The sequence below is a fragment of the Nanorana parkeri genome, unplaced genomic scaffold (genome assembly GCF_000935625.1).
Source record: "Nanorana parkeri isolate BGI_ZX_2015 unplaced genomic scaffold, ASM93562v1 scaffold1178, whole genome shotgun sequence".
NCBI lineage: Eukaryota > Metazoa > Chordata > Amphibia > Anura > Dicroglossidae > Nanorana > Nanorana parkeri.
In genome coordinates, this window is record NW_017307446.1 from 382,067 (window position 1) to 395,055 (window position 12,989).

The window sequence follows — 12,989 nt, forward strand, 5'->3', positions numbered from 1 at the left end:
CTGTGTGCTCAAGCCCTTAAACTTTAACGATATACAACCTCTGTCAGCTGTTCTTTTCATTCTTACTCATTTAATGGGTGTTAAACGGAACACAAAGCAAGGCGGAAATTTATTTTAATGGAAGCAATACAAAAAGTTTTTCTAGGGGCCATTGTGTCTTTATTTGGAGATTTCCTCTGTCAGATGGTACATGGAGAGATAAAAAGAATGGGAACAATAGGTTATAACTATTCTGTACAGTCTCCAGGTTTTAAAGGAGAACTATGGGGTCAGTGTTTTTCCCCATAGTTCTCCTTAGGGTAACGGGAGGACACAAACTAGCGTCCTCCCGTTACCCTAAGCTCAGTATAACGCGAGCTACAGCTCGCCGTATACTGAGACGCCGGAGCGGATCCCGACGTAGATGGTATAGTTAAGTAGTTGGGGAATATGTGTAAATGTTTAGGACTATAAACGGCTTAAAAAATAATATTTTTTGTCACATTATCTAGTTTGCTGTGTAGTCGTCTTGCCTCTTGTTTTGCAAAGTCAGGAATGGCCACATATGTGATTTTTCACAATGAACAAATCTTCATGCTATGTAAGACTTTTACCAAGAAAAGCATATTGAACAATGTTACGTTACTACATGTGGAATGAATTTGTTGATTAAGCAACTTCTATTTGAGGAAGTTCTCTTTGCTGTGAGCACTGTAGGACAAAATTTAGTCATACCCCAGTTAGAAATCCTCTCATGTTATACTTTCTAAAAACTTAATTTAGGTAGAAATGTTTTTTTTAGTCCTGTAACAGAGCCAGTTTCCCACTTTGAAAGCCCAAATTGATATAGCCTTTTTTCTTCCATAGTTCAGTAATATATTTTTGTAGGCCCATTCACGTGTCAATAACTGTATAGCTTTCCTGGCCAAATCGTTTGAAAGAAGACCATAACATAAAAGCAGGAATCTAAATTGTGTTTATTCCAGCTTTCACTGGAGGACACATTGTTGTAATCTTCTTTCTGTGGGTATACTACCACCTAATAATATTCTTCCTTCCATCTGTGGGTATACTACCACCTAATAATATTCTTCCTTCCATCTGTGGGTATACTACCACCTAATAATAATATTCTTCCATCTGTGGGTATACTACCACCTAATAATAATAATAATAATAATCTTCCATCTGTGGGTATACTACCACCTAATAATATTCTTCCATCTGTGGGTATACTACCACCTAATAATAATATTCTTCCATCTGTGGGTATACTACCACCTAATAATAATATTCTTCCATCTGTGGGTATACTACCACCTAATAATATTCTTCCATCTGTGGGTATACTACCACCTAATAATAATATTCTTCCATCTGTGGGTATACTACCACCTAATAATAATCTTCCTTCCATCTGTGGGTATACTACCACCTAATAATAATCTTCCTTCCATCTGTGGGTATACTACCATCTAATAATAATCTTCCTTCCATCTGTGGGTATACTACCACCTAATAATAATATTCTTCCATCTGTGGGTATACTACCACCTAATAATATTCTTCCATCTGTGGGTATACTACCACCTAATAATATTCTTCCATCTGTGGGTATACTACCACCTAATAATATTCTTCCATCTGTGGGTATACTTCCACCTTCAGGAGGTTTGAACACTTTCCAAATGAAGAAATAGAAGCTAGCTCATGCAGTGGCTATAATCCTGTATGTGCTACTGAGCTTAATTTAGCTTAGCGTCCTGTGGATTTAAGGTGCATCTCCAAACTTTTTTAGTTTTAGGTTTGTCTTGGTGTTTGGTTCAGGGCATCCCTCCTGGGTAGTTTTGGGATATACCTTTTTGCCCCTCCTTTGAATAATTTTCAGCAACGATGCAAGTCTCTAGGGAGGAACCCTGCTCATCCTGACAATAGGGAGTAGTTGGTCAGTGGTAGAGTCTTAGGCAGATATTGTAAATACCTGGCCTGAGTCGGGGATAACCAGGTGTATACGGACGCCCATCCCTTTACACACCGATGCCCATAGACTTACATTGGGCATCCGATCTGGTCCACCTTTGAAACTGACAGGCGGACCCGATCACCCGTGTGAAAGGGTCCTTAAGTGAACAAATTGAGAAGAGAAGGTGATTGGTTACTATGGGCAACTGCTCTAAATTATGTCTGCTCCAGTTTTGATAAATTCCCCTCTCTGTCTTTAATACCTTAAGTCATTGACCCGTTTAATGTTTGAAAGTCAAGGAAGTAAGAGAGAAGTAAGTCTTCTCTTGTTCCTGATGAGTAACTTCAAGTATTGAAATCAGGTTGTCAGCAACCTATTGGCTATGGAATCCCCCACTGCCTGCAGTCAGTCGCCAAATGAGTGGACCTGATGGAGAACTAGTCCCTCAGCATCCCCATCGGGCTCTGTCCTGTCGGCATCGCTGGTTGCTAGGTGCACTGCCGACAGTGTCTATAACAACCAGTGATAGGTGGGGAGGGGGTAGCGCAAGCAACCATACCATACTACTACACAGCATACAGAGACAAGCATTTGGCCAGTTCCTGTACGCCAGCTTAGCGTTAGTCTAAGAACTGGTGGTAATAGTTTTTTTAATTTAGCCATAACAACACTTTGTAAAAGTGGCGCTATTAAGAACTAGCTCAATCTGTTTCCAGTGTCTATAAAGCTACCCAAACTGGGGACGGGGCTTATTTCAATTTGTGGCAGGATATTGTAAAGGTCCATACCACCAGGAAAGTGGTACACAACCTTTTATTGAATTGCGCAGCTTTTGTTTTGATACACGAGGAAGGTATTTACCCGATTTTAAACTAATGGCTCAATGGGGCTTGAAGTGGCTATTTATGGTGGTCTGACCCTTTCAAATCTATATAAGTTGTATATTAATATTCCAGCTGAAAAGTATTCTCTTTTGTATTTTATTATTGGTCACTGCCAGCTGATATGACTTACAATGTCTGCATATCACTTCATTATGTTGTGTGCAATGAATTCGGAGCTTATCACAGTGCTGTGTGCCATTCTGTGAAAGTCACAGAGCTTACTAATGAAGCCCTTTAGTGCAGTGCAGTAAGAAAACAGCTGATTGAACAATTACATAACCCTCAACTTATGCCAGGGAGCCCTTGACATAAATAAGGCAGAAATCCTTTTTGTTTCTGTGTTCAGCTGAACTGACCTTGGAAAGCTGTGTCTAGGTTTGGACTCATTTCAGCCTTTTGGGGGGGAAAAACAATGTATCTTCCAAGCTAGAACAATACATTTTATGTAGGTGTATTGTGTATTTGTGTTTGCATGCTGATAACACTAGTCATGTATGATAAGGACATTAGGCACCGTTCTAACATACCTATTTGATCTGAATTCTTGTGGGTATTGAGCCTTTCTCCAGGAAAAATCATTGCTTTATGAAATGTATAATTAAAGAACAACTCTGGGCAAATGTCAAATTAACCCTTGCAGTGGGGCTACCCCCGCACTGCTAGGGTTAAGTGGTCGCTTTGGTCTAGGGTAGAAAATAAAAAAGCTCCTTGATCCTGCCTGGCTGATAGACTGGTCACCACAGGCTCTCTCCCCCTCTGCTCATGTGATCTAATGACCCCGTAATCATCACATCTAATATAGTGTATAATTGTATTTAAGTAAATATAAAACTGAATTTGCATCAGAGTCTACAATGACGATGTCACCACAGAGTCGCTTTTACAAAATGGGTTACATGTAAAACAAGCGTTTTTATATTTACCTTATAGCAATGGGGGTCCCCGTTTCAAATCCTGGGCAAGACGCTGTCTGCATGGAGTTTGCATGTCCTCCCTGTGCTTGCGTGGGTTTGAGGTACTCCAGTGCTGGTAGGTTAATTGACTCCTGTCTAAATTGGCCCTGTATGTGTGTGAGATGGGGACCATAGATTGTAAGCTCCTTGAGGGCAGGGACTGATGTTGAATGAGCAGTATGTAAAGCATTGCATAAATTGTTGGTGCTATATAATTGCCTGTAATAAATAAATAAAAATATTGAAAAGTTGCCATGTCTCCGCTGCGGGCTTGTTTTAGGCCTCTTTTAGACGGACCGCTGAGGGGCGGTAAAATCAGATGTTTGATCTGCGGTCAGTGCTTTTATACATTGCCGTTGCTGCAATGTTTGCATTGGGATGCAGCATACACTGAGTGGCCAGATTATTATGACCAACTGATGTTTGTAGGCAAATTAGCTATAATTTTGCGCTGAAGTTGCTAGAGGGCCAGACCATTATAAACAGGGAAGCAGGTTGTTTACCACGACAGTAGAAGTGATTTGTTTCTGAAGATATGGGTAAACAACGCGATTTTAACAGCCTGTGAACGTGGGATGATTGTTGGCGCTCGGAGCCATGGAGCGAGTATCCGCAAAACAGCAGAATTCGTTAAATGTTCAAGAGCAGCTGTTGTTAAAGTGTTTAAAGACTGGACTGTCAGCTGAAAATCTGGGTCTGAACGTGCGAATTGTGGCCGTCAGCGACTAGTCAATGTTAGGGCAGAACGGAGAGTGGCAAGACTGGTACAAGACAACAGAAGGGCAACAGTGCAGTGTCAGATTCCTCGCATCAACTTTCAACATCTCGTGGAGTCACGAGGCGGCACAACGAAGTCATCTCGTGGAGTTATCTCGTGGCCCAACGAAGTACTGATGGGGTGGTCATAATAATCAGGCCACTCAGTGTATATATAATAGAAGTAAATAAAACAAATTCAGTAGGCAGTAGTATTGCCTCCTGTATGCTGGGCAGCTGCTGCTCTACTGCCCTGTGAAAAGTTATCCCCTGTGAATCACTTTTTACAGGGTGGTGGAGCCTGCCGCTCTTCTAAACGAGGACTCGGGAGTGCTTTTACAGCTTGTTCAGAATATGAAAATACTTCAATGGGTATGATCGGCACAGCTTGTAGCCATTCACCTCCCAGTTCTCTGTTAACTACAAACTAGGACCAATACTAGCTCACGGGACTGCAGATGCTGCCCCCAAACCAGTGAGGCAAGCTGGGCCAGACAGAATCAGGCAGCCTTGGGTTCCTAATCAGGCAAATTAGGCAGCCACAAGCCGCCACCAGTGGCTGCTTTATTAGAGCGCTGACTTGTGGAGGAGGTGGGGTTGGGGCCAAGTGAAATGCGTGCGGTCTGACTTGCGAAGGTGGAGGAGAAGCAGCGGGCGGCTTGGGGCTGACCATACCACACGATCTGATGGTTGGAGTCTGGGGAGTGGCAGGGAAAGGGAGCCCGCAGAGCCCAACATAGATCCTGCACAGTTCACCTGAGAATCTCAGGTGGGCTGTGCAGGATCTATGGTGCGCTCTCCGGTGTTTCGGGTTGGCCCTGCAGGTTCTCAGGTGGGCTGTGCAGGACCCTTTGGTGAGACCCTGCACAGCCCACCTGAGACTCCGGCTTCCCTGCTACGCTAAGAGCCTTCCTGTCAGAAGCTAGATACAGCGTGTGTACTGTATCCAACGACTGACCAGTTATGCTAAATTGTCTTGAACTGGAAGGGGTGGGGCAAATTCAGATTTTGGGGGGTGCCCTAGTTAAGTCTTGCCTAGGGCAGCACAAAACTTAAATACACCACTGTCCACAAGCTGTGTCTATTCAGCCTTTTCATGGTTCGTATACAAAAGCCAACCTAATCCAGGCCTCCACTGCTCCATAGTATCATAGCCAATGCTGGTGTTGCCTTAAAGGGGTTCTAAACCCTCCGGTTTTTTTTGCTTATATCTACTGCTAGCAAGCAGGACATATAGGCAAGAAGTGTAAAAAAAACCAAAAACGCTTAAAATCATTTTAAACTTACCTCGTTATCGCCGCTCGCTCCCGCGCCGAGAATCAGGAACTGCTCGTACGGCCGCAAAGGATCTTGGGCCGGGCGCATGCGCAGTTCCGATTCTCGGCCGGGAGACTAGCAGAGACGCAAGGTAAGTCTATGGACGCGTGCACCCGCCTGCAGACACCGCTGGATCGGAGAGACAGAGCAGTCAGCGCTGGATCGGAGTGACGTCACACCGCTGGAGGGACAGATGAAAACATGGGGAAAGAAGAGGAAGATTGGAAAAAGAGACATCATTTCATTTAAGGTAAGTGCTAACATTTACATGGGGGGGGAGGGAAAACATTTTTTTGCCTTTTTAATATCACTTTAACTGTGCAAATGTACCACAATGATTCATGACGCTAAGCCTCGTTCTGGACAATTTGCCATAATGGAGATATTTGAGCTGCCATTATTGACTTAAATTTTCTAGTTGCAAGTTCTGGAGTTTTCATCCTAAAGCTGGCATTACTATCTAGTAAAGCACTGACCTGAAACAAATGTGCAGACCCTGAGTTCTGTCTTTTGGGGATTTACTGGCTGCCTGCTCGTTCTAGGTCAGTGACATACAGTGAAGTAAGGATGAAGTTGACAGCTCAGTGGCAGCCCAATAGCAGCTGCCATATGTCTGTCTTCACAGGTTCCTTTTGTTCTGCTCATATTTAATAGCCTGCAGGTATTCATTTCTATTACCTCTATTTCTATTCTACCTCTGTTCGGTCCAGTCAGACATTACCTGCACTGTCGCAATCCTTTAGCAGCTATTAATAAAACACATATTGGCATAAGATATTTCTAATAATTACCTGGTGACCTTGACCATACTGTTACTTTCTTTTTGACATAAAACGCTACTGCAGCCATTTTTGCTAGTCATCAACTGAAAATAGACAAATGCTTACAAAGGACATCTGGGGAAATTGTAGTACCATTGCCATATTTGAAGGGAAATTGTGAATAGCTGCATATTCAATGTATATTTATTCCCAGACAATAGAAACATTGTACCCTTTGTAAAATATTCAACCTATTCTTGACTGTTAGGCCTCGTTCACACCTGACCGTTTTGTAGGGCGTTCTACGCTCGACGAACGCTCTACAAAACGGTCAAAAATATAAATTGCATTGTAGTCAATGCCCTCGTTCCCACCTTGCCGTATTTCCGCCCGTCCCTAACGCCCTACAAAACGGCCCACGCCTGAAAAGGTCCCGGGACTACTTTGGGCCGTTTTGTAGGGCGTTTTCCATTGGGATACAGCCAAGTAGCCTTTGGAATCGACGGTCGCGCAACTTTTTAACCGCGTGACAGACGCGCATATTACAATACGCCTAGGTGTGAATGGGGCCTTACTGATGATGGAGCTGGCCATAGTCATTTACAAGATCGTCCGATATGTGGGCAGGCTGTGAACAGTGTTTCTCTTATGTAAAAATTCCTATACTGTATTTCTTAAAGAATCGGCTTGTACTTCTGATGTGTTCACGCAAACCATTCCTTTGCCAATGTCTGCAGACAGTGCCGCTAAATGTGAACTTTTTCAACTTAAGCAACTGGTAACTGGTGCTTAAAGTGTAACTAAAACCCCGCCCCCCAAAAAAGTGTAATATATTACAGCTTACCAATTCTTAGATGTGGTGGCTGCATTTGTTTTTGTTTTTTTAGGCTTATTTGCTTCATATTCACTTGGTAATTCGGCCAGTCAGTCTCCTATTCTTCAATTTTCCTTTAACAGACCGAGCTGTCCAGCAAAAGTGGAAATTAGAGGATTGAGACAAACCCTAAAAAAAATGCAACAAAACTCAAGGGCTTGTTCACACCGAAAGTGTGTGCGTTCCAGAGCGGTAGCTGCTGGAACGTACCGCAAGCCCTATTTTTTGCGTTTGCAGTGGAACGGAACTCTGGCAAACGCGTCCGATCGCACTGCGGGTGGGGAGGTGTGGAAGAGGTGCCATTGAATTCAATTCAATGGCACCTCACCTGCCCTCACCTGCCCTAGAACCCGGGGGGGATGTTTCTTAGGGATCGCGGTGCTTTCCAGCAGCTACCGCTTTGGACCGCGCATGCTTTCGGTGTGAACAAGCCCTTAAAGGAGAACTATGAGGTGAGTGCTTTTCACTCGCCTCATAGTTCTAGCCGACCTGTGACAATGAGACTGTCATAGGTCAGCTCAGTAGATCGGGAGGTGAGCGAACACATACCGGCGTTCGCTCACCTCTCGATCCTGTCACTGCTCTCTGCCGTGACAGGGGAGGGGCTGGATTCCCCCCTCCCCACTCCGATCTGCCAGCGCTGACTGGCGGAACGGACGGGGGGGGCGGGTACAGCTGGCTCTGCCTCTAGATAGGCAGAGCCAGCTGTCAATCATGCAGCTGGGCGGATCCCGGCACAATTGTCGGGATCCGCTTCAGCTGCGGCGTCTCAGTATACCGTGACCTATAGCTCGCGATATACTGAGCCTAGGGTGACGGGAGGACGCTAGTTTTGTGTCCTCCCGTTACCCTAAGGAGAACTATGGGGAAAAGCCTTAACCCTATAGTTCTCGTTTAAGGAAAAAGGACATACAGTACGTTTTGTAAAGGTAGAGATAACATTTTGCGTCTACCTTTTCACTTTTTGCGCACCTTAATTTAACATCGCATACAGGTATATTCAAATGATCACTTTTAGATGTCACATTTACCTTTTGTGCAGAAGGCAAGAACAAATAGGATGATTCTTTTCAGGGTGTTCTTATGAATGGTACACATTTACATGTGTAAAAGTTTTTAGTTTAGCTGCAATGTTTTTCTCATTAGCTAGTGAAAGAAGCATTGGCCCAGAAGTGATATGTTATAGGCTGAGCGTGGTGGACCCCTGGCTTTTTCATGTCCTGGATGCTCCAACAGCAAGATATCTTTGCCATAATTCCAGGCTGTGCCCTGTGCATCTGGGAGTTTTTGGCTTTCTTGTTTACCAAGATCTGTTTCATTTTCCTTGATTTAAAAAGGTTAAGCTCCAAAAGGGTGAAGGGGTCTGTCAAAGAAGGTCTGCAGACCAAGCAACTACAGCATAGATCTATCTCCAATAGAATGCCTGAAACAGATAAGAAAATGTCAGTTAAACTTTTCACTCCTATGCGTGAGCTTACAAGAGCTTGCACAGTTGAGCGTGCCGACGTGAAAAATGTAATCAGCCATCCGGCTCGCGCGTATTAACCTGTGCGCCACGATGCAAAGTCCATTCGGTTGTAACGTGTGAGCCCATTGGCTGAAGATGCAGTCTTTCATCTGGCCGCGCACAGCTCACACTGCATGCGAGCGTCCGTGCCTCGCAGTTTTGCTTTGCTCCACGCGGCTTTGCATGCAGTGTGTCACACCTACCGCAATGTGGTGGTGTGAATGGGCACCATCCGTGACAAGGCAAATTGCCCTGTCTTGTGTTGTGGAAACAACGGCCAGCACAGCTCCAACACAGATGGTGTGAATGGGCCCTAAAAGGGAGCAAACTAGAGAAGCTCATTGTTAGGGTTTACGCTTTTCTGTACAACTTCTCCCTCCTCCACTCTCATTTGACATACAGGAAAAACAGCTCAATGAGGCTTTTCTGTCCGTCACAGAAAATGTGCATGCAGCAGGTTCTAATTTGCACTTCTCTTCTGTAGTAAGTCTTTCATTCTTTGGAAGTGGCACAGAACTTTTCTGTTCTTCAAAGGTAATAAAGATTTTCTAGCACAGATATGACTCGAGGACTTTCACTAGCATCTAAATAACTTTGGCTTGAATCCATCAACTGCGGTTCCTGGCAAATTGATTTTGTGTATCTCTGTGATGCAGTGGACATGAGTATGCTGAAACTGAATTTTATATCAGCAGTTGGGGCATGTGACGAGAACTAAAAAAAGATGGAGAAGACTACTTTTGCAAAAAGAATCCATATTTTCCCTCTTCATGACAGTGTAGAATTGAATTACAGACCACAGATTCTTGCAAGTGGGACTTGTCTGCTGCAGGTGTTTGTTACTCCCATGTAGTGTTCTGGCATCTTGTGAAAAGTTACACACATGGCAGTGTAGAGTAATATCTGTCCAGGCCCATCACCTATGTGGAGGGCAAAGGAATGCCATAGGGATATACATGATTCCCTGTCAGTCCCAAGGTTTGTACCACGGCGAAGCAGGGTTAATTTTTTCTTCTAGCCTGAGCTCAGGCAGGCCGACCTCTGAGGACCCCGCACCTCTCTCCTGGGCCACAGGTTTCTCCTTGCCCGCATGTTTGTCCTCGCCGCTGCCTCTGGTCTCCGCAGCTCTGGTAAGTCCTGCTGTGTGTATCTGGGACTGACTGTACATGAGGGCACTACAACTGCCAGCAGTCCCTGTCTATTTTATGGACAGGGACTGCTGACATTTGTAGTGCCCTCACGCACAGGACTGACACTTGTAGTGCCCTCAGCAGTTCCTGCCCATTATATGACAGTCCTGTGTGTAAGGGCATTACAAGTGTCAGCAGTCCCTGTCCATTACATGACAATCCTGGTGTCCTGTGTGTGAGGGCACTACAAGTGTCAGTAGTCCCGGTCTATTTGTAGTGCCCCCACATACAGGACACCAGATTGTCCTATAATGATTAGTGGGCCTGAGCTTTGTACTGCGGCAAGCAGCAGGGTTGTTTTTTTTTTTTCTTCATGTCCGGCCCCTGATTTTATTCACAACCCTCGGCATGGCCCTTCGTAAGTTTGGATTTGACACCCCTGCTGTAAACATTCATGAGACCTTTTGTTTTGAATGCATGTGTCGATTTGGGCACGTCTGTTTCCTTGTAAAAGAAGAAGAATTGGTAATTCTATATTAAGACGGATCAAATGTACATTTTGCTAGAAAAAGTTACATTAGCTATCGCAGACTCTTTCTCACATAAAAATTGACCTGCAACCCGTCCAATAACACAAGAATGCTGACACACCAATTCAGCGTGTGGTGTCATGTACACACACACACACGACATTTGGTTACATAGGCTCAGCATGCAGAGCACTCAGTCAGCCCACAGACATTCTTTGCTCCACCCTTTTGCCTTCTCTCAGTATTCCTGAAGCTTAAAGCGTATCTAAACCTAAAAGCAAAATGTCATGTACTGCCACTTACCAATCTTTAGATGTGGTGGCTGCATTCGTTTTCTTTTTTCAGGTTTCTTTTTCCTTTATGTTCACCTGGTAATCCTGTGGATTGGACTATTCTTGTCCTAGATGGCTATACTCCTGGGCTCTACCTAGTGGGCACAATGCACTCCAGGTCTAAAGCTCAGACCTTTGCAGAGCTGTTCACTTTGTGAACGTTTTATGAATACACCTCATAGTGTGTTGGAAAATGTTTGTGCTCATGCATGTTGCTGTGCTGTATGTTTCTATGATACCTGTGTTCCTTTCACACAGGCTGGAAAACCTCTTCATTATCTGGATGTGATAGGACCACAATGATCACCCTTTTAATATGGTGTTGAATATTATCAGCAGGTTCAGTAATGAAAGATCTGACATTGCTCTAGTATGTATCTCTGCGATTCTGTGGAGAGAACTCTTGGCTTTTAAATAAACCTGTTTGAGAGATGACTGTTTAATGGGGCTGGGCATCACAAACCTGCAGATTCACACAGAGCAGCAATTTGTGTTTCCAGAACTTCAGGGTACTGGCAAACTAAAATTTTATCTCCAGGCATATGAAATCTTAGCCCTTGCAGTGGGGCTACCCCCGCACTGCAAGGGTTAAGTGTTCGTTTTGTCTAATGAGCTAAAATAATAAAGATAGTGCGTGATGACTCATGGCACCTTAGACCTCAGGGGTGAAGGGGGATGGAGGCTGCAAGGGCCGGTCTAGCATCCCAGCTGTCACGGATTAAGATTTAATATGCCCGGAGTTCTTCTTTAAACCACTAGATGGCTTGGTACTCTACAATGTTTTGGGGTTAGAAAAAAAATTGGGCAGGTTTGTTGAGTTACCTATTTGTATTTCAAAGCTTACATTTTAATTTTAAATAAGGTGAACTTTTAATAATGACTTTTTTTTTTTTTTACTTCAATTACTGTCGAATAGTTATGGGAATCTGATGTGAGATTGTATTTGTATTGACAGGTGCTGGTCATCATAATGGAGACTCTAAGAAAGTATGTTTGTTCATTGAGAAGAATCAGCCTGTGGTCAGTCCACATCTTTGCTGCTGTTTGCTTGCTGCCCACAGAAGCTGACATTAGAGCGGTAAGTGGATACATATTTGCATTCGGATTGTTGCACACATGCCCCCCGTTTAACAATCCTGGCCTTTTTTCATTATAAGACTATTCCTAGTCTCATAAGTTTCCCTTCACGATCTCGAATATTGTATTGATTCCATTCTTTTAGGCAAGATATAGAGTAGAAAAGAAAAGAGAAGGGCGCCCACCCTAGTGTAGATGGTTTTTAATAATGTGAGCTAAAGTACAAGGTAAAAACATACTCACAATGAGAATCAGTATAATCATGTGAGATGAGCCAGAACGATATCTGAATATCAGCTGCACAGATGCCTGTGTATCAACACAGGACTCCTTTTTGATGACGCGTTTCCGGGGCCAGGCCCCCTTCGTCAGAACAAGATATAAAGTACCTTTTGGGCAGGAACGATTGGGTTTAACAAAGAAAATGCCATTTTACTGAAACGCATTTACTGTACATTGCATTCGAATTGTCAAGTAACCCATGTTAAACCAGAACTCCTGTGTGTGTATATTACTAAATAAATATTTTACAGTACTCTGCAAAAGTTTTAGGCAGGTGTGAAAAAATGCTGTAAAGTAAAAATGCTTTCAGAAATAAGTGTTTTAATAGTTTTTATATTTTATCAATAAACAAAATGGAAAGTAAATGAACAGAAGAGAATTCGAAATCAAATCAATATTGTAAAATAAACTGTAAGTGTTTTTTAACAATTCAATAAAGGCAGATTAGTAACATACATACACTATGAGAAGCCCTTATGTTTCTATTTGAGCTTGGTTCATAAAGAATTGGGTTTTAGTAGGGCAGCAGCAACTAATCAATTTAAATTGATTATAAATGATAATGAGAAGTATTGGCAACGATTCCCATCATTGATGAGTTGATTTACGTTTAGTTGCCGCCGTTCTGCTCCTCCGTTCTCCTC

General features: G+C 43.4%; 1 protein-coding gene across 1 annotated transcript in view; it reads left to right on the plus strand.

Moving 5' to 3' along the window:
• Positions 1–12,989, plus strand: part of RNF13 (ring finger protein 13) — a 73,074-nt gene that overhangs the window by 6,786 nt on the left and 53,299 nt on the right. The window contains exon 2 of the mRNA XM_018568375.1: positions 11,942–12,064. Coding sequence (XP_018423877.1) covers positions 11,957–12,064 — 108 coding nt within the window. The 5' untranslated portion in view covers positions 11,942–11,956. The remainder of the gene's footprint in view (positions 1–11,941; positions 12,065–12,989) is intronic.